This window comes from Gracilinanus agilis, chromosome 4 (genome assembly GCF_016433145.1).
Source record: "Gracilinanus agilis isolate LMUSP501 chromosome 4, AgileGrace, whole genome shotgun sequence".
NCBI classification, from domain to species: Eukaryota; Metazoa; Chordata; class Mammalia; order Didelphimorphia; family Didelphidae; genus Gracilinanus; species Gracilinanus agilis.
The window spans coordinates 358,241,593-358,264,645 of record NC_058133.1 but is presented as its reverse complement, the minus strand read 5'-3'; the positions used below and the strand labels follow the sequence as shown (position 1 = coordinate 358,264,645).

Below are 23,053 nucleotides of genomic sequence, written 5' to 3'. Positions count from 1 at the left end.
ACTCCGTATTAGAATGAGTCAGATATAATCATGATTGTGTGTCAAAAGTTCAAAAGGGAAAATGGAAGGTAAAATGAGCTGAATTGGCACTCTTACCCCAACATTGTACCTGTAAGCTTGATATGTTGTTTCAGAGATTAACTTTATAGACTTCCGTACCCAGAAGTATGAAAATTCTTAGGGAACTCTTTTCACAGGCTTGATCTTAAGGTATTGAATAAAAGAGAGCAGTTAATCCCCTTTGTAAGGTAATTTGAGAGGAGGGAATTCAAAATGTAAAATCTCACCTGCAGAAAACACTCAGTATTGTAAAGGCCTTTCTATCTTTAGACACTTACAAAGACTTAATATTTTAATGCGGAAGGTTGAACTCAGTTAAAAAGCCAATAGGTGAAATTAGAGAGAAATAATCCAGTGCTTTATTTCTGGGAATCATCATCCTGCGCTCTGGGGGACCTAATTTTACTCCCTGTTGGGGATAAGAATACTCCTCTGTACAGAAAGCCAGCATCTTTGAATATAAGCTTGACTTTTAGCATAATAAGAGTCTTGTTAGGTGCAATTTTGCTCTTAGTCATTAATACAATGAACAAATGTTGTGGTTACCTGGGAAAGAAAACTCAAGTGCTTTTAAACCTCTTGTGAGATTTGGTTTCATGCATGAAACATATACAACAGCATCTGTGTAGGACTCCAAGCTGTAAGGTATACAGTGTAGAAGCTAATACACTTTTGGAAAAAGTTGAGAACACTACAAAATGAGTTTAAGGTCTTGAGCACAAAGCTCTTATTTTTACCAAGCAACACACTGGCTCCCAGCAACATTTTTTTAAAAAACGCATGTTACTGGAATTTTATTAGGCTCTAAGGAGCAAGTTCTATTTTAATGCCCATTCTTTTTGATTGGCTTTTCAGTTTCATACTTAACTTTTTAAAGTCCTTCAAGTGACACTGAATTTGGACCTTCTACCTTCAGTTTTAACTTGGCATTTTAAAAGCATAAAACCTATTTAACTTCAGTTCCATATATACTCCAAGAAGGAAAACAAAGCTTTTAAAGTTGGATCTAGTATAATAGAAGGTTTTCTCTCCTCTAAATTCTTATTTAAATTACTAAAATGAGCAATTTTAAAAGTTCTTGTAAAGATATTAATGCCAAATAGCAAATGACAAAATCTTTAAACCAAAAATGACCACCAATTCATTGGTTTCTGGCTTATATCTAACCTAAGTGGAGGGAACCAGTAGATTATCTCCATTCTTAAAAGGTAAAAGATCCTGAAAGGCTTTCATTTGAACTGTCAGAAATTGTGAAAAGCTTCTGTATGAGATTGCAGAAACTACAAGTCCCTAAATGTTTTCTTGCATTCCTGTGTAACCTCAGCATGTTGAGGATCATGTTTTCAGTTTTACTTAAACACTTAACTTGTCCACAGCCAGTAAGAGCCTCAATCTGTGAACCTGATCTAATTTAAATGGTTGCTTTAATTTCCTGCTTGTGGAAAGACTGCAGATAAATTCATTTATTTTCAGGATATTTCACAGTATTGTAGTGACATTAGAGCGAGATGGTAATGCTCATTCATATCTTCCTTTGTTATATCAGCCCCGTCTCACATTTGCAACATAAATGAAATAATTTTGTTATGAATGATTTTTTAAAAATTCTGCACATATGCTTTAGCTAAGGTAATAAAATTGACTGTGACCAGTTGTTGACTTCCTACAATAATTATTTTGGAGTTATTTTACTGTTTCCTGAAATGTGTAGGAAAGCCCTTAAGACTTATGTAAAACATCTTGCACAGCATTTGACCAGCATCATTCATGAACAAGAATAACTTTTCCCAGTTGTTTAAACTTTATGCTCTTTAAGTATTGTTTCCTTTAACAATTAACACAAAATCTATACTTTTTATTTTGTCTTTTCAGAGACAAAATACTATCTCATTAGACCATATAGCAATTTTCTTCCTAAGTCAAATTGGCCTCACATTTTATACAACTCTACTGGTTTGACAGCTAGATATATTCCTTTTTTAAAAGTTGGGTTTTTTTTCAAACCATAATGTAAATACTTTGACTTTTTTTTTTCTTTCAGACAAATCTTCCTATTTTCAAGTTGAAGGAGTCTTCTGTAAGAAGAAGATACAGTGATTTTGAGTGGCTTCGAAGTGAATTAGAAAGAGAAAGCAAGGTGAGAATTGGCTTTGAACAACATCTTTTTACTATTTTCCCTAAGCAGATGTATTCTATGTTTTCCCTTATTTTTTTTTTAAACCCCTAGCTTCCGTGTATTGGCTTATAGGTGGAAGAGTGGTAAGGGTGGGCAATGGGGGTCAAGTGACTTGCCCAGGGTCACACAGCTGGGAAATGTCTGAGGCTGGATTTGAACCTAGGACCTCCCGCCTCTAGTCCTGACTCTCAATCCACTGAGCTACCCAGCTGCCCCCTGCAGGTGTATTCTAAATTGAAATACTAAAGCCTTCAGGAAAATAGTCTGATTTCTGTTTAATATTTTTGAGGATAGATTAGTTCTTTAATAGAAAATGAGGAGCTTAATGATAATCTCCTTTTTTTATGTTCTTTGGTTCAATTTTTATTCAGCGATAATTTGTAAAGATATATGAGATCCACAACTTGCTAGGCCTAATAAGGGCAAGACATGGCTATCTTGGGATCATCCAATATATATTAATTCCTTTCCCAAAGGGGTATTTCTGGGCCTGTATATATAATCACCATAATAACAGTAAAGTTTTTATGAGTTTGTTTCATGGTCAGTGAAACAGGCATGGTCAATAGCACTGCTATCATCTTGATACCCATGGGGTTTGGAATATGAAATCTGTTTTCAATTTTCAACTCCTCCCTCTCCCCTTTTAAAAAAATTGCCCCCAAATTTCAGTCAGTTACAAAATTCTACTCAAAAGTGCTACATAAATATAAGCTTTTGCTAGCATCGTCACTGTTATTGTTCTTTTCTCTCCCAGAGAAGTGTGGAATAAGTCTCAACTTTGAGATATTCTCCCCTTTTAATAACATGTGTATATACTTGTTTATAGTCTTTATTCTGTCCTTTCAAACCCTTCAGAGATTTTGTATTGGAAAAAACTTTTCATAGCTAAACAGAAGTAATGATTTCCTCAGATACTTTTGTGTCTTGCTCTACCAGTCCTTTTGCTTCACCCAGAATCCTCAGTGTTTCCTTCATTGTAAATTTTCAGTTTAAAGATGTGTTGTTAAAATTCCAGTCTTCTAAAGATCTTTGATCTCAGATTTTAATATTCCCACCCTTTATACAGATCGTAACCTACCCACATCCTCCCCACCCCCATTAGTTCACCTAAGCAGTAGTTGTAGGGACCTTCCCTGACATTGTGACAGGCTGTCTCTGGTATCCATCACTGAGCTTCTAGTTTGTCTTTTTTGATGATGTGTTTCTTTGATGCATCTTTTGCACTGCTTTTCTTGGATCAATTTCTTGGCCTGTTTGTATCCACTGTGCACCTCTGCATTATCCTTTGGGGGTCATTAATTTCAGTTCAATTGAGACTCTACTTTTCTATGACTTACCTCTGATGATATACTGATTTTTAACAAGTTAAGAATGCAGATGGTAACTGTCTTAAATCTTGAACCAAATTTTACATTGAACATGCTTTGCCTGTATTAAAAATATTATATACCCTAAATTGGTCAACTTCTGAAAAATTTTGTTATATCTGGCCTATTCAAAATGACTAGAGCAGACCTTTTGAGAATAATTTTCAAATTTCAAGTAACTTTCTATCTTACTTCTATCTATTCTCACTTAAGCTTTGGATCTGCATTTCCAACTGCTTGACAGATATCTACATTTAATTGTTCTTCTAGCATTTAAAATTCAGCCTGTTTGGGCAGCTGGGTAGCTCGGTGGAGTGAGAGCCAGGCCTAGAGACAGGAGGTCCTAGGTTCAAATCCGGCCTCAGACACTTCCCAGCTGTGTGAGCCTGGGCAAGTCACTTGACCCCCACTGCCTACCCTTACCAATCTTCCACCTATAAGTCAATACACAGAAGTTAAGGGTTTAAAATTTAAAAAAAAAAAATTCAGCCTGTTTAAAACTCATTTAGTTTTCTCCCATGTTTCCCCCCCCCCCCCCACTCTCTCAAAGGAAAACCTGATTATCTTGCTTATCTTCTCTGTTAATGTTAATGTTACCACCATCCTTCAGATCGTCCAGGCTAAAAACCAAAGCCACGTTGAATTTCCTTCTTCCTTACCATTCCATCTCAAGGGTAATTGTCAGGTCCTGTTGATTCTGTCTTCATAGTGCCTTTTCTTTCCCATTTTCTAGTGGGTCCTAGTTCAGGGTCTTAACATTTTTCCCCTGGACTATGATAATAGCCTAATAGCATGTTAATTGGTATAGTGCAGGGATGGGCAAACTTTTTAAAGAGGGGGCCAAAGGAAAGAAAATGCTCATCTGTCAGTCTGTTTCTAGGGCAACTCTTTCGAAGTTTTATTATATCGTATCTTACTCATTGTATTTATCAGATTAGGAATAATGTTGTGCAGCTAGATAGAACATTTTCAGTGGGCCACATCTGGCCCGTGGGCTGTAGTTTGCCCATCACTGGTATAGTGGAAAGACCACTACATTTCAGTTGAGAGGACCTGGGTTCAAATCTTTTCTCTGTTAAATAAGTTCTGTGATCTCAAGGAAATCAATTTCATATCCTTTCACTTTTTGTTTTCTTATAGAACAGGGTTGTTAGCAAAACACCTCATAAACTTTAAGATATATATTTACATAAGATACACACACACACACACACACACACACACACATGCACACACACATACATAATTGGGTCTAACTAGTCTCCCCTCTACATTGTTTGAATGTGCAGACATGAAGGAGTAGCCCTTCTCCCTGGCAAGGCAAACCTTTCTATGTGCACAAATGATTCCATTCTATTCAGTATTCTTCAGAAGATTGTCCCCTCTGTCTGTTCTACTTTCCCACTGATCTTCAGTTGCTCCCTGTTTACTCGCTGCTTCCTTTCTGCTTACAACATGCTTGTGTTGGTTCCATCCTCAAAATATTCTCACTTGCTATATTACTTGATCCACTTTTTTCTTGCTCTTAATTCTTTGCAGTCTGGCTTCCTCATCATTTAACAGATCCTGTACTCTCCAAAGTTCCTTAATGATGCTAAATCCTTTTTCCCAACTCATCTTTCTTGACCTCTTGGTAGCCATGGACACCACTGATCACCCTCTTTTCCTTGATACTCTCTTTTCTCTAGGTTTTCATGACATTGCTTCATTCTACTGTTTGACTACTTCTCTGCCTCTTTTGCTACATTTTCATTCATGTCATCCAGATAATCATAGGAATCTCCCCAAGATCCTGTCCTGGGGTGTCGTCTTTTTCCCTCTATACTTTTTTGCTTGTGATCTCATCAGCTCTGAAGGTTTCAGTTATCATCTCTCTGCAAGTGTTCTTCATATCTCCTTATTAAGCCCAAACCTCTCTTCCTGACTTTCAAGATTTATACCTTCATTGTTGTTGAGTTGTATCTTATTTTGTGACCCCATTTAAGGTTTTCTTAGCAAAAATACTGGAGTAGTTTGCCATTTCTTCCACCAGTTCATTTTACAGGTGAGGAAACTAGCAAATAGGGTTAAGTGACTTCCCAAGTCTCATAGCTTATATGTGTTTTGAGATTGGATTTGAACTCAGGTCTTCCTCACTACAAACTCTAGCCACTATGCCATCTAGATGCCCTTCACATTTCACCTACCTATTAAACATCTCAAAACTGGATGTCTCATAGACATCTTAAATTTAGCATGTTCACAACTTAGCTCATCTTTTGCACCAAACTCTCCTTTCTTGCCTTGTCAAGGAATATCATCATTTAGGCTAGAAACCTAGGTACCATCTTTTCTCTCATCCCTCTTATATATGTGCTCTTCTTACACTGTCACTATCCTGAAATAGACCCTAATCACCTTACACCTGACTATTGCAATAGCCTACTTGTTTGTTCCTCCTGTCGCAAATCTCCTCCCAACTCCATTTCACCCTCCTCTCAGTTGTCAAAATGATCTTCCTAGAACCTTCCCTATTCACTAAACTCCAATTGCCCCCCTGGCCCTATTGCTACTGGTTTTCTCCAGGTACTCTGAGATCCGGGAACACTGGCTTCTTTACTGTTCTTGTACAGGAACATTCCATTTCCTGATTCTCAAGTGTTTCACCAACTATTCCCCCCGTTTAGAATACCCTCCCCTCATCTCCCTGGTTGGCTTCCCTGGTATCTATATCTCTCTTGTTTTACATAATTGTTTGCATATTGTTCTCTCCCATTAGACAATGAGCTCCTTTAGAGCATGGGCCATCCTTTATCTTTGTTTCCTTGATGCTTAGCACAGTGCCTAGTATGTAATACGTACCTAATAAACACTAGTTTTAGCTCACTGATCGATTGCATAATCTTCCTGAAACATAACTTTTTCTCTATCATATTTATGGACTGTAATGATGTGGCCCAACTTACCTTTCCAGTCTTTTATATCATTGCTGCACTGTGTGCAGTGAGACTACTGCTCTGGAATCACAAGCCCTGGGTTCAAATACTACATTAGATACTATTAGTATGTATCTTTGGCAAGTCACTCCTTGAGCCTCACCTGTGATATAAGAGGATTGGACTAAATGGTCTCTGAGATCTAAATGTCACCGTGTTATAACCATCCTGTACTATTTTTCATTACTTAAACATATCTCACAGTTTAAAAAAAAAAAATCTCTGCATGAAAATACATGCTTTTCTTTGCCTTAACATCACCATCTGTCTCCTAACAATTCTCTACTGTCTTCCTTGCCTTTTTATTGAAGTTGTGTATTCTTAAATTCAACTCAAATGTTTCAACCCACCATTAAACATTTTTTACTTTTATCTACTGCCCAGGTTTTGAACTTCTGTTGTTTGTACCTCCTTTTGTAAAATATCTATCACAGTGTCCTACATTGTATTAGTTGTTTGGATCTGTTTCTTTTTTTCTTTATTAAAATTTAATCCCTATAGGTCAAGAAGTATTTGAAACATCAGTGTATCCTTTGGTGATACTTCGTACTTAATGCACACTCAGATATTAGGATTTTAGAGAAAATAATTATAAAACAACTCCTGCCCTCAAAATACTTGTATTCTAGATGGATGAGACAAAATTGATAATACGAAAGAATCAGAGCATTTATTGTATAAGATAGAGGAGACTCCAGGCTAATTTGTTCAGTAAATATAGGTTAAGCATTTTTTTAGTTGAGAAAATAAAAAAGATCAGTATGCTTTCCAGTAGTTAAAGAAGGCTTCATTGAGGAAATGACCTGCAGAATGGTAGACTCTGCATTCCATTAAGGTAGGACAGTTTTGAATAAAGACAAGGACATAAGAATGAGGATTTGTTGTGCTCTGGGTCTAATAGAGACTAAATTTTTTGGAGTGGAGGGTTTATTTTACAAAGTAGTAAGAAAATAAGATTGACAAAGACCTTGAAAATCATTGGACTTAATGCAGTGGTTAAAAAAAAACAACCAACTATAGTAACTTCCTAAAGCAGGAGAGTAGATTTAAAAGTTAAACCAGATTAATTTGATGACAGTGTGCAGAATGAAGTAGAAGAGGGGCAGGAAAACATGTAACTATCTAGATATAAGATCTTGAAGTCGTGGACTGGGCTAAAAGAAGTGGGAGTGGAAAGAAAGAGGGAAATCTGAGAAACATTTTTAAGGGAGCAAGAAAAAGATCTATTGATAGACTCCTTTATCCTCATATTCAAAACTGACTTAAACATTTATTTTTTTTTAAATTCTTGCCTTTTGATTTGTGTCTCAGAATCACTTCTAAGCATTGCTTTCAAGGTAGAAGAAGGGGTAAAGGTTTGGCAAGTAGGATTAAATGATTTGCCCAAGGTCACACATCTGGAAAGTGTCTGAGTCCAGATTTGAACCCAGGACCTCTTGTCTCCAGGTCTAGCTCCCTAACCATTGAGCTACTGAGGTGCTCTGTTTCATGCATTTATTAATTGGCTGTGCTAAGCACTTGGGATACAAAAAGACAACAGCAAAACTGTCTCCATCCTCTGCCTGCAGGGGAGACAACAAATACACATGTAAACATATGCAAAACTCATGTGGTTTTGTAGCCTTACATAGGAAGAGGGGTAGTACCATTGACAAAAGTGATTTGAGTTGCCTGGTTTCACCGTTACCTCTAGATTTCTAAAAGTATACTGTCTTTCTTCTTTAATAGACTGCTCTTTTCAAGTAGATATGTCCAGAAAAAAAGTTTAAAAGACTCTAGAAGTTTAAAGAGCATTTAATTAATGCTACCTGTTCTAAGCAGAGCAAGAAGATTCAAATATTAGCATTTTTTCTTGATTTAATTAAAAAAATGAACTTTGATTCTTTGAAACCCTCTTATTTACTTTACACTTATTTTAAGAATCATTCTTTTTTACTTTGGTCTATATATCATAGAAAACTCCAGATCCTGGAACCTGCAAGGTAAGAGGAACACTCTCATATTCCAGATAAGAAAACTAAGGTGATTTGTTTTTGGTCAAGTAGTAGTACTGTTAGTACAATTAATAGTACTATTAAGGACTGTCTTCCCCAATACTGTGTTCTTTCTAACATCCTCAAATTCCAAATAAGGAATGTGTTTTCAACAAGGGATAATCTAAATTTAATTTCTTAACCTTATTATGTCCTCATCTTGTGTTACCTTTTACCTCTTACAGCATTTCCTCTTTTGTCAGGCTTTGTTCCCTCCTCTTTTCCTTTGAAGTAAGCCATACCGCATTCTTCTTTTGCATTTTCCCCCCATTCTTCCAGGCAATTACACTTTTCTTTTGCTAGTCACCAAAATTTTTAAGCTAAAAAAAATAACCCTGACATGAGTCAGGCATTTTTTGGCAGTTAGGTAATTTGGATAGGAGGTCTTCACATTTGAAATTTCCTTTCCTAATGGTTCTATAATTGGTCACTCACCTCCAGAATGTAGTAAGAATAATCTTTTCCCCTGTTGTTTTCCTTAGTGTTGATCTCTAAAGAGATGTGATATTGTGATGAGGGCTCACACTAACCTGGGATGTAATTCTCTGCAAATCACTACTTCTCAGCTTCAGATCAGCATGAACTAAACTTCTCTTTTTCCTCTTCAGGTTGTAGTCCCACCCCTTCCTGGGAAAGCATTTCTGCGTCAGCTTCCTTTTCGAGGAGATGATGGAATATTTGATGATTCTTTTATAGAAGAAAGGAAGCAAGGGCTTGAACAATTTATAAACAAGTAAGTATTTGCTAACTTTCAGGGCAAGTGATACAGGTAAGCTTTTCCAATATGGTATTAAGCATATACAATTTTTTTTTTTTTACAGCCTACAAATAACAGTTTTGCTTATTGTGTAAAATATCACCTTTCCTTTTGGATTTGACAGCCATTTCTAAGCTCATGTAACTTTTGCATAATTTAAACTTCAAAACTGTAGAAGTATTTAACAAGTTGAATGATGTGTATGATGTTAAATATTAACACACTTGAGTGATTGAAATGAGTATTTTTGTGTTGACCTAAGTTTTGTATTTGTTTTGCTTGGTTAATTTATGCAAATTACCTCTGAAATTACAGCATTTTTTAAAAATGCAGTTTTACTTGTGTGGATCTTTCTGATTTAAGGTATGTTCTGTCATGAACAATAAAACTTACAATGCACTTGCAATCATTTTGTTTGATTGCAGATGGAGGTATTATCAGCATGTCTTGTGTGAAGGTGCACGTTTTTCTTTAATTTTCATAGTAAAATGTATTCTTTTGAAACTGTAAGAACACTTAGGATTGTTTGTCTCAATTTGCTTTTTTTACTTTAGAAACCCTTAATAGACTACACACCAGAATTTCTAGCCATGTATTTCATTCCCATTTGAATTGTAGCTCTTTTAAAAGTGAAGGTAATAGGAAGATTTATGAAAGGAAAAAAGGACTGACTGTAATTGAGCATTGGCCTTAATAAAGAGCTCCATCAACTTACTGTTAATGATAAGCATTTCTCCCTTTAAAAAGGGTCTTATGGAAATATGCTTTTGTTACATATATTCAATGGTTAAAGGAACTTGGAGAGTTTTGATAGATTATCCCTAGTAACTTGAGAATGTACTTGATAAGCAAAAATACCCAAAACAAAACAGAAGATTGTTGCAAAAAGCCCAGAACTATCTCTTTAGTTTCTTAGCACAGTTAATGTTTACTCTTTTGTGAACATGCTGCTCTTTTGGAAAGACATTGAAACCCTGAGACTTTTTCAGTAACCATATAGGGAGATAATACAGAAATTGAACAGCCCTATTTGACCTCATCTCACTTTATATCTCATCTACTTTGGTAGCACTAGATACGTTAGTAGATCTCAACTTTAATGAAGAAAGGGAAAGAGAAATATGCCTTGATTGATTTTTTTTTTTATATACGCACCAAGCTTTTTGTCACTAAAGACTTTCTGGATTTGAGGGAAGGTGTTGAATGATGCTGCTTTTTAATGTTAAGAAATAAGTGTCTGTCTTTGTTAGGCCAGACATAGTCTCTTTTCCCCTTTTTCATGAAATCCTGTAAATTGAGTCTTTTTAAAATTTTTATTCCTAGGGTTGCCGGCCACCCCTTGGCACAGAATGAACGCTGTCTTCACATGTTTTTACAAGATGAAATAATAGATAAAAGTTATACTCCATCCAAAATCAGACATGCCTGAATGCTGTAAAAAATCTGTGTAAAAATAAACAAAACTATTACCATGAATATTAGTGATTCATACGCACCGGTGAAGAGGTTCTCGCTAATTTTAGCATGCTGCACAGAAATGGGCCAATAAGCCTCCAGTATACTAACACTCATTATGATGCTCAGTTTTGCTTTGTTTTGGCAGTTAAAACAAATTCATTTGCTTTAGCAAAAATCCCTCTTTTGACTTTAAAAAAAAATAGCTCTTGAGTGCTGTTTTAATTCGGTGCACACTACTGCATAGCCCCACAAACTTGGTCCCCCTCGATGATCTACTATCTCCCAACTAAAGTTACTGACTTGGCCTTTACTGGAATTTGCAGTTTTTCGTGTCACATCTGCTTCTTGTATCTGATTGCCTAGGATGTTTCTCACGCTCTTTTTTTGATATGCAGTGTCACCTGTTATAATTTATGTGTAGAAGCATAAGGCAGTTGTTTTCCAGTATCCGTATCCCACATGTGAGAGAAACACTCATGTGCAGAAAGTATCTTCCTTCAGGCTTGTAAAACACTTTCTATGGAAGACTAATGAGGGAAATCTTTATATTCTGTATAAAAACAATCAAATTTATATACTAAAATCATTTGTCTAAAAATTTAAGTTGTTTTGAAATAAAAATGAAAATGTATTTCTAATGTGTATCGATTGTTGCTTTGCTTCAGGCCTTCCTTTATGGTTTTATTACGCCATTTGTTGGGAGGGATTATTTACTAATTATATACTTCTCCTGTAACTTCACTCCTCTTTAAAAAAAAAGTGGTGATATCAAATATGCTGCTGCCTCTGAATGGGGTAATTTTTAAAACATTGCAGTGCATTAAAAAAAAAGAGCACTGCCTTTTAAGGTTTATTGAATAATTTATGAAGTGCTTACTTGCAAAATACTATGTAACCTTAAGTCATTGTTAAAAAAAAATAAATAAACCTTTGAGCTAGGCATAATGCGTCTTTTTTCCCCCCATTTAATTCTAGCTAACTTGAGTAACTTGTTTGAACCACATTTGGTAGTCACAGTCTTTTTCCCTAAATCTACTAAGCCTTGTTCCCTCTCATATAATATTTGAGTAACAAACCACTCTGCATGAAGAGGGGAAAGCCGTGGACAAAAATGATACTTTACTGCTGGGCCCTGGCCAATTCACAATAAGTACAATGCACATCCTGATGCATATCCCCAAAATTCTGGAGGAGGGGGAGCCCCAGGATCCCTTTATTCACTGGGAGATATTTACCATTATTTACTAGATGATAAAGTAGATATCCTGTACTTAATGAGCTACAGCAACATAGGAAGCCTGTATTAAGAGCCAACTTGATTTTACTAGTGCAGAGGTAGAAAGGGGAGCAAGTAGGGCCCCAGACCATTGATACACCAGGATCAGCTAGAGTAGGTCCTACTAGTGCAGAGGCACCCCAAAAAAGGTGAGTCACTAAAAGATGCTGATTTCCTTGTAGAGGGCCTTTGGGGTATCTGTTGCCATACTTGTATGGGAGTTACTTTGGAGGTTTGTGGCATCTGTCATTATTACCAGGCAGTTGATTTTCAGCAAAGTAGAATACTTCTTGGCATAAGTTTTGAAGCCGGGGCAGCTGGGTAGCTCAGTGGATTGAGAGCCAGGCCTAGAGACAGGAGAGGTCCTAGGTTCAAATCTGACCTCAGACATTTCCCAGCTGTGTGACCCTGGGCAAGTCACTTGATCCCCATTGCCTAGCCCTTACCACTCTTCTGCGTTGGAGCCAATACACACTATTGACTCTAAGACGGAAGGTAAGGGTTTAAAAAAACAAAAAACAACAAAAAAAAAGTTTTGAAGCCCCTTTAACTTAAATAAAATTTTCATTAAGTTTAGATTAATAAAATGACTAAGGTATATATCAATTATGAATTTATAAACCAATGGGGTAGAGTAGCAGCTATTTCTCAGTAAGAGCATTCTGAAGGAAGAACTTTGGAAAGGGTATTGGTATGGTTGGACTCAACTGAAGAGGTAGATTTGTGTCTTCTACAGTACAACCTTGGAATACTCATACCCCTAAAAACACTCCATAGAGAGAAATACATGTTTTCTTCCTTTTTTAAGTCAACTTTTTTGTTTCCACAATATAACAAAAACAGAGCTTGATTTGGCATCAAAGTAAGTGGGTTCAGATTCAAGCTGTGGTACTTTATTTTTGTGAGCATAGGAGAGTCACTGACTAGACCTCAGAGCTCTGTGTAAAATGAGAGGGGTTTGATGGATTATCCCTCAAAGCCTTTTTAACTCTAAATGTATGATGCTATGATTTCACTTCCTCAGTTTCTCCTTTGGTGCATCTGAAATACTTAGCAAAAATAGTACCTACAGTGGAGATGTACAAAATGATGGAAGGTTAGTTTAATTCAGTAGACTTTTGCCAGCACTTTTTCCATACTTTGAACTATATGATCACTAATAGAACCATACCTAAAGGGTTGTTTAACTGGGATCCTAATGTGATCCTCATCATAATCTTTTCTGTTTGGCTCAAGTTAGGTTTCATTTACGTTTTCTCAGATCAGAGGATGACTTTTATCCTCTGCCACTACATCTAGCAACTCTAGACTCGATGTGATGGCAGTTAAAAATCATGGTTAAGGGTGGAAGGTAGACTGATCTCAGTTCTTTAACCCCTCTCTTCCTCTTGATCATTTATAAGATATGTAAAGGAATTGTTTAATACTGCTTTGCTGCCCACTGACAACTCAAGATCCAATCTCTTGTGGACTGTCTGGTATGACACTATGGAGGATCATAGGATTTATATGTGATGATTCTAATTTTGAATTTTTTCTTCTTAAAGAAAAGCAGCCATTGTCCTCAACTCCAGTTTAGCGCCTGAAATCCTCATTCCCCCATTTGATGATGCATTGAAAAGAACAATGATTTGAAGTCAGAGAACCCTGGATCAGATCCAAAATATACCCCAATAGCATGTGCAAACTTGGACAAATTGCTTCAACTTTCTGGGTCTCAGTTTCCTCCTCTGTAAAATTAAGAGGATTGGACTAGATGACCTCTAGGGTCCCTTCAAACTATAAATGTATGATACTGTGAAGATATGTGATTCTGTGAAAATGAGTAGAAATGTCAAGTCTTCATCTGATGGTAATATTCATTCTTGTATCAGGAGGAGTACAATTCAGGGCCCTGAGATACGGGGTTAATATGAAGAGAAGCACATTGGAAGTGCACCTGTAATAGCTTATAAATAACACCTGTCAAGCAGAAGAAAGCAACTGATAGGAGAAAAAGGTTCCTGGAAAAAAAGACCTTTAAATTATTCAAAAGATAATTACCCTTCCCAAAGCATGACCACATGGAAGGAATTACAGGAAAAGGTATGATGTAGCGAAATACAGTGTATTGGGGGCAATGAGTTAGATCTGTACTGTGCCAACCCTTGTGTTTGCCCTCACTTTTTAGAAAAATGCTCCCCAACTTTTTTTTAATGAACAAAATAGGTTTTTTCTCCCTCTCATCCCCAATTGAGAAGAAAAAAAAAGGAAAAACAAAACTTTTAACATATGTATATGAAGAACTGCCAACTAGTTGCAGTCACATGAAAAAATGCTCCAAATCGCTGAGAGAAATGCAAATCAAAACAACCCCGAGGTTTTGGGAAAAAATGGTAACAGTCAAAGTTGAAGAAATTGGAGAAATCTAGACACACTAATAGATTGTTGGGAGAGCCTTGAAATGGTAGAACCATTTTTGGAAATCAATTTGCAAATAAAGTGACTAAAATATTCATGCCCTTTGACCTTAAAAACTCCATCACTGGACTTATATCCCAAGGGAGCCATTAATAAGAAAAAAAAGTCCTGGGGCAGCTAGGTGACTGAGAGCCAGGCCTACAGATAGGTGGTCTTGGGTTCAATTCTCTCTTCAGATGCTAGCTGTTACAATCCCCTTTGCTTATCCCTTACCTTTCTTCTGCCTTATAACCAATACATAGTATTGATTCTAAGATGGAAGGTAAGGGTTTAAAGAAAAAAAAAAGCCTATATACTCCCAAAATATTTCTAGCAGCACTTTTTGTGATTGCTAAGAGTTGAAAGCAAAGTGGATGCCCATTGATTGGGGAATGGCCAAATTGTGGTACATGAATGTAATGAAATATTACTGTGCAATAAGAAATAATGTGATGAATACCATAGAAGCATGGAAAAATCTACATGAAATAATGCAGAGAGAAAGCAATAATATACACAATAATTATAACAATATAAGTGGAAAGAACATGACCACATCCAAAAAATCAGTGAATGTAACAAAATTATAAAGCTCAAACAAGACTCATGAAGAGATGAGAAGACAACCTTCTTTCTAGAAGGAGGTGGGAGGTACAGAGGTGGTACACATTGCACATATTTTTAGATGTTTTCAAAGTATTGCTCAGTTGTACTGATTTTTTTCCCCTTTTTTAAAAAAATGCTATTTATCATGAAATCGGTCTGGATGGGGGAGGGCAGATATATATGGATAACTGGTAATGTATGAAATAGACAATAACAATCTTATTTTGAAAAAGCACATATTAAGCAAAGCAAATTCTTCCATTGGCCAAAGCATGTCAAATTCCACATCCTGAGTTCATTACCTCTCTGGAGATGTGTAACATTTCATCCCTGGTCTCTGGAATCATGGTTTGGCATTATGTGGGGCAGAGTTCTTAAGGTTTTCAAAATTAGTTTTAACAATGATGGTATAAATTGTTTTGCCCATTTCACATTGCATCAGTTCAGGTCTTCTCAGGTTTCTCCAAACCGTCATGTTATTTCTTATGGCACAATTCCATTATATTCATATACCACAATTTGTTCAACTTTTTCCAATTGCTGAGCAGTCCTTTGGTTCCCAGTTCTTCACTACTATAAAAAGAACTGCTATAAATATTTTTGTGTATATTATCGATCCTTTTCCTCTTAAAATTGTTTTTAAAAGTTCTATTTCTATTATAACAAATTATTTTCTCTACCTCCCACCCTCAATTGCTTTGGGAAGAAAAAAAAGGAAAAATTTCTTTGTAATAAACATGCAGCATAGTCAAGCAAACATGTTCCCTCACTGGCTGTGCTAAAAATAAACAAATAATAAAGAAATGCATGTCTCATTCTGTACCCTTTCTGTCAGAAGGTAGATGGCTTCTTAAAATTGACATTTTGGAGCCACAGATGATTATTATGTTGATAATAGTTCTTATAAGCTTTCATAGTTTATCTTTACATTGCTGTTAGTTTAGAAATTGGGATATAGGCCTAGTAGTTGACCTGGCTTTCTAATCTGCATATCCAGGCAGCAGTAAGGGCTTGGCTCACATGCTATCATTTCCTGCAAGCTGTGTTTCAGGACCAACCTTAACTGTAGGAAAAAAAAAAAACTGGTAACAAGATTACCCTGTCAAATACCCTATTTTTAAGCGAGACCAGGTGGCCAGCATAATTGGGAGTGGGGGAAAGCTGGGATCACATTAGGACTTGTCTTGGATTTCAGTATCTCAATTTTGGAAAGGACCTCAGAAGGCAGCTAGTCCAAGCCATGGCTAAAATGGAATCTCCTAATATGTGCTCATCCAGCCTTGCCTCTGAAGATTCTTGGTGAAAGGAAATCATAGCTCCTGAGGTGGGCCATTTCATTTGTTTTTCCTTACCATATGCTTGAATTAAAAAAAAATTTCTGAACTTTCCCTCTACAGTCCCTTCTTACAGCTCTTCTCTCCTTGGAACTAGTACTTAGTATTTCTTCTAAGACAGAAGGAAAAGTTTTTTTTTTTTTTTTTCCGGGGGAGGGGGAATTATGAGGTTAAGTCTGCATGATTTGTTCTTTTGATCCCTGCTTTTTCTCCATGCTCACTATCTTAATGATAGATTCTAGAAATTTGTCAAGAATTGAAGTTGAGCTCTCTGGCCTATCTATAGTTTGCAGATTCCATCCTCCTCCCTTCCCCTCCCTTACTCTCCCTCTTCCTCTTCTCCCCCCCCCCCCCCCCCTCTCTGTTTCTGCCACTGACTAACTTGGAGTCCATGCTCCTCTCACTGCTTCGTCTCAGCTTTTTATTTGAGGGCAAGGATGAGCAAGGCATTAGCAAATGGGTCCATTTCAGTATCTGATGGTATTACAGAACACTTGGAAATGTTCTCCCACCCACTTGTTTTAGTAACTACATTGCAAGTTTTCCTGGTTCTAGGTTCCCTACATGGGGGTCCTGCTATAATGACCCAAATCCTCAGTCTTTAGGGGGCTAGCCTAAGGGGAGGAGGTTTTGATTCGCAAACTTGGATATGCTCAGTGAGAGAATGAGAATGATAATCCAGATTTTGAACAAAGAGGTGCCCTTGACTGTAATAAGTCTGATTATTGAATAGGGATTATCATTAATTGATAAATATAATTATTATGCTGAAACTGTTGGTGATTGATCTGATTTTAAAGTAAGAGATAGTCCCAATTATTAGTAGGTTTAATAGTTGAGCTGAGTCAACTTTAATTTTTAGGGTCGAGTGTATGCTAATCATTTAGTAAGCAGAGTAAGAAAAATATGTCTGTGTAGGAATAAAAATAGATATTCAGTTTGAATTCATAGGCTTTAATTCTCTTTTCTTATAGCTGGCTGCTAAAGAGAGACTTCCCTGTTCCAGCAGCTCCAGCAGCACCAGCAGTGCCAAGCTCTCGAAACCACAGAGTTCCCCTGACAAGTCCACTCAGAAAGAAGGCACTAGTGGGAAAATTGAATGTAAAAAAGCCATAGGAAGCACCCTAATCAAAGTGACCTATCTTGCCTCTTACAATTTTTCATTTCAGGTCTTTATTTTTTTTAACTCTTACCTTCTATCTTAGAATCAATACTATGTATTGGCTCCAAGGCAGAAGAGTGGTAAGAGCTAGACAACAGGGGTTAAGTGACTTGCCCAGGGTCACACAACTGGGAAGTGTCTGGGGCCAGATTTGAATATGGGAACACCATCTCTGGGGCTACTCTCAATGTACTGAATCACCTAAGCTGCCCACACTTTGTATGCTTATTGAACATATTCAAGTCAGTGTACTCAGAAGATCTCCCCAATCTTTTTCTTTACTACTGCAATAGGGAAGTTTGGAAGCGGGATGGAATGCTGAGAGAGCTGCTATGGCTGCTTGAGTTGGGTTACAACATGAAGAGATGACTCCCAGATGGAGCCCTGGGAAACCAGGGAAGAGAGAGGGTGAAATAGGGGTAGGGTGGGTGCCAGGGACACAAGCTCCCACAAGCGCAGCATGTGACCTTGCTCGCCATTCTCTGATTGGTCAAACAGCCCGGGGCACCCTGGGAGGGCACCTCCCTCACATGGGAGGTTGCCTCTCATTCTGCCCTTCCCAAAAGGTCTGGCTGAATTCTCATTCTGGTTCACCAGGGTTTGACCAAGAGTAGAAGAGGAAGAGTTCATATATGTGTATGTGTTTCTATATATGCTCTCCCCCCCCCCCCATCTATGTGTCTGTGTATTTGCATTTCTGTCTGTGCATCCTTACATGTGTGGTTGGGACAGCAACATGTAGACATGCTGACGGACAGGGAGTGTAGTGCAAAAGGGTGCATATTAACTCTGCAAAACCTTACTGCAGAATTTCTGACAGTTGAAAAGGGTTTAGAACCCTGACTAGTGGCAGTTGACCCTGGAGACTCGATGAGAGTAGAAGGGTCAACTGAGCTCTATCTTTGGACTGAAACCTGGCCTATATTCTTTTTTTTTTTTTTTTAACCTTTACCTTCCATCTCAGAGTCAATACTGTATATTGGCTCCAAGGCAGAAGAGTGGTAAGGGTAGGCAATGGGAGTCAAGTGACTTGCCCAGGGTCACACAGCTGGGAAGTGTCTGAGGCCAGATTTGAACCTAGGACCTCCCATCTCTGGCCTATATTCTGCAGCTTTTCTCTTAAAATTTGTTAGCTTAACTATTTCCTTTGGATCTCCCTAACCTCCCCTATTCCAATCAAAATTTTCCCTTCCTGAATTTCTGTGAATTTTTGAAAGGAGGGTGGATCTGGGTGTTAGCTTTCAAACTTGGTAGATTTAGTTTCCCCAAAGTCAGATAGGGCTTACCCTTGTTACAAATTATCTCTTGAATCATTGTATCCAACTTTCATAACCCTATAGGCTACAAAACCTCTTGGGGGTGAGTTAGGCAGGTCCTTTCTCAGTCTCACATTCCTAATGTCTCCCTCACCCACCTGAAGCTTTCTCTAGGCGGCTGTTAGAGTTACCTTGTATCCCTCCATCCCTTTCAATCAATCCTAAAACTCAATAAACCCTGTTTATCACTTAATCAAACCTTTGGTTAGTTCATTAGTTGATTGATAAGAAAGGGAGAAGGGGAAAAAGGAATAATATTGTCTCTGGGTCCTGAAGGGAATTGGAGGCGTCCATTTTGGAGGAAGTACAATCTCAATACTTCCTCTGGACTCTTCCTTTGTGAACCTGAGAAACTGACTAGAAAGCCCTCTAGTCAGTTTCAAACCATTCTTGGCTGGCCCTAATCTTTGTCTGTAGAAGTGCCCTTCCTACCTGAAGGGCTCAGTCTGTTTCCCTTTAGTGTCTCTGTCTCAAACCCGAGTCCCAGTCTGTGTCCCCAGGCTGCAGCTGCCTGACCAAAATACCTCATCCTCTCCCTTGCGACTCTTTATACCTCCGTGTTTATGTTTCCTAAACTCAGACATTCCCTTACTTCTCCTACCACCTCAAACTACCACCTTCACCATTGTACCTTCCTTATCTACTTTACTGCCTTAGGGGTCCACAAACCCTATCCACAGTGCCTTATCCCCTATTCACACTACCTTCAGTCCCTTACCTGCCTTGTCCCCTATTGCAACCTTACCTCTGCCTTAATTTCCCCATTACCTCTAGCCTGTTCCCTTATTACAACCAGTTTATTACCTACTAGCTTTTCCCTTATAACAGGAGCTGGAGCCTGGATAGCTGAATAGTGCAAAGGAGATGAAAAATACTGTATTAGGGCATCAGGAGAACTTCCTCCTGCACAACCTTCTTACAGTCAGCCTTCCTGCAAGTAGGTTATACCATCAGGAAGTAGCCTGAATCCCAAGGATTCCAAAAAACAACTTGGAATTCTTCTAATAAAGTGACCAAAACATCCATATTCTTTGGACCAGAGTTCCCACTCCTAGGAATGTGCCCCAAGGAGGTCCAAGTCAAAAAGAAAGGTTCCCCACAGAGCAAAATGTCCACAGCACTTTTTGTGGTAGCAAAGAGCCGGAAAGAAAGACATCTATTGACTGGTGAATGGCCAAATTGTGGTACATGAATATCATGGGTTATTAGTACACTATGAGAAATGGTGAATATGAAGAGTTTTTTAAAGCATGAGAACACTTGCATGAACTGCTATAGAATGAAGTAAGCAGGTGGATGAAGACAATATACATAAAAACCACAACAGGTAAGTGGAAAAGGCCAACAATCCAGACCCGAAATACTGTGAAATTATAATGACCAAGAAACTTCTCCTGGAGAAGAATTGTGATCGTGCATCTTCCCTTCTGTCCGGAGATGCAAGAGCTATGGATACACAATATACATCTGCTGTTAGACTTCATGTTTTGGTTGATTTGCTGAACTGTTTGAGGGACCTCCCCACCACCCTTTCACCAGCCTTTTTCTCTTTTGTTACAAAGGATGACTCTTTCATTGGGGGTGAGATATTTGGAAAGGAAGACGATGTAAAAACCAACAATATTATTAAAAAGATGGACCAGATTTTTTTTCCCCACTTGTAAAGCCTTTGTCATATAAAAATAAGTAGAAATTTCCCTCTTGGAAATAAAATGTTTATGTCTTGAAAAATGTTCACCTTTTTCTTGTGAGAAGAGAAGGTATCCCCTGAAATTTCCTTAACTTTCACCATGTGCAACTATTTGGATCAAGACAGAAGAAAGGGATGTGTTAAATTTATGGATGTTATAATTAGGTCTTGAAACCAGTTAAATGGAGATGATTTTGTACTTAGGGATATAATCTCCCTCCCCACAACTTAGCTGATGTAGTCACAGAATTTAGTTACAGATGATGAGGTTTTAATGTGCTGACTAGGTGTTAAACTAACTGTAAAATTGCTTTTCCTAGTGATCTCTTTATGAGTCCCTTTAATGAATTAGAAAGGGAGTCTTGGATACTGGTTGAACAAATTGGCTTTGCCCCTGCAGGCTTTAAATAACTAAGCCCTGGAGGCAGGGAGGCAATTGAGATTGTGGAGAAAACCAGCCAAAGGATCATGGGGGTGGCATGGAGGGGATGTTTTGTAACATCTGCCCTTACTATGTGGAAATGCCTTTGCCAAGAATTCATTGAGTGGACTGGCTGGCTGAATTAACAACATATCAATGGAGGCTTAAAAGGGCGATTCTACCCACTGTCCCTAGAACCTTGAGATGATAACTACCCTTTGGGAAAGCACACAGGAAAGGGAATGTTATTTGTAAATCATTAGAGACAAAGGAAACATTTGAATTGATATAATAGTTCACAGTTATAGCTTTAAGGTTTACAAAGAACACTTTACATGTTATCTAATTTGATTCTTGAAATAACCTTGTGAAGTATATGCTATTATTATATCCATTTTACACATAGGGAAATTGAGGCTGAGGAAGGCTAAGTGACTTGCCTGGTACATAATAACGGCTTAATGATTGCTTGTTGATTTGACTTGGCTCATAAGCTACTAATAGAAATATAAGAATACTTAAAAACAAATAATAAACTGCCTAGATGATCTGAGAAAGATAAAATACCTAAATAAACCTATTTTAGAAGAAGAAATTGAATAAGCCATGAATTAACTTCTAAGAAAAAAAAAGGTTCAGGACCAGATGGATTTACAAGTAAATTCTACCAAACATTTAAGGATCAACTAATTCCAATATTAAACAAATTATTTGAACTAACAATTTACCAAACTCCTTTTATGAAACAAATATGGTGCTGATGCCTAAACAAGGAAGAGCAAAAACAGAAAGAAAATTATAGACCAATCTCATTAATAAACATGGATCTTAATCTTAAACAAAATCTTAAACAAAATACTAGTTAGGAGACCACACCAACATGTCACAAAGACAAAACATTGTGACCAAACAGGATTTATACCAGGAATTAGGGATGATTTAAAATAAGGAAAACTATCAATATGATTGATAATATCAATGACAAAAGTAATAAAAATCATATGATTATATTAATAGATGCAGGAAAAGCCTTTGGAAAAAATACAACACTCATTCCTATTAAAATCACTGGAATGCATAGATACAAATGGAGGTTTTTGTTAAAATAGCATAAAGCAGCAAGTTTTATCTATAAGGGGACAAGCTAGAAATCTTCCCAATAAAATCTGGGATGAAATAAGCATGCCCATTATCTCTAATATTATTTAACATAATATTAGAAATGCTAGCAATAGCAATAAGAGAAAAAAATTAAAGGAATCAGAATGAGCAAAGAGGTAATAAAACTATCTTTACTGATGACATGATGGTGTATGTGGAAAATCTCAATTAACAAGCTAGTTGAAACTATCAATAATTTTAGCAAAGTAGCAGGATATAAAATAAATCCACATTAGTCACCAATACTTTTCTATAATTACTGGCAAAGTCCTGCAAGAACAGTTAGAAAGATATGCTCCATTTAAAACAACCAGAGAATAAAATAACCTGGGAGTATACCTGCCAAAATAAAACCAGGAACAAACTATGTAAACATAATTATAAAACACTTTTTATACAAATAAAGTCAGATCTAAATAATTGGAGAAATATTAATTATTCATGGATGGACAGAGCAAATATAATTAAAAGGCTATCCTACCTATTCAATGTCATCCCAATTAAATTACCAAAAATTTATTTTATCAAGTTAGAAAAAATAGCAAAATTAATTTGGAACAATAAAAGATCAAGACTATTAAAGGAATTAATAAAAAAAAAGACATAAAGAAAGTTTAGCAATACCAGATTTTAAATGGTATTATAAAGCAATAATTATCAAAACTATCTGCAACCGGCTAAGAAATTGAAAAGTTCATCAGTGGAACAGAGCAATCATATAACAAACAGCAATAAAAGATTATAGTAATCTTCTACTTGACAAAATCATAGATCCCAGTTATGGGTATAAGATGTTTGGTAAAAATTGCTGGGATATCT

The 23,053-nt window shown here is 37.0% G+C and overlaps 1 protein-coding gene across 5 annotated transcripts in view; it reads left to right on the top strand.

Moving 5' to 3' along the window:
- Positions 1-11,769, top strand: part of SNX3 (sorting nexin 3) — a 36,483-nt gene extending 24,714 nt beyond the window's left edge. For 3 of the 5 annotated variants that reach the window (XM_044674318.1, XM_044674317.1, XM_044674315.1), the window contains exons 2-4: positions 2,102-2,197; positions 9,223-9,347; positions 10,695-11,769. In XM_044674318.1, the coding sequence (XP_044530253.1) occupies positions 2,102-2,197; positions 9,223-9,347; positions 10,695-10,800 (327 nt within the window). In that variant the 3' untranslated portion in view covers positions 10,801-11,769. The remainder of the gene's footprint in view (positions 1-2,101; positions 2,198-9,222; positions 9,348-10,694) is intronic. The other 2 variants (XM_044674319.1, XM_044674320.1) reach the window with 2 other exon arrangements.
- Positions 11,770-23,053: the final 11,284 nt, after the last annotated feature.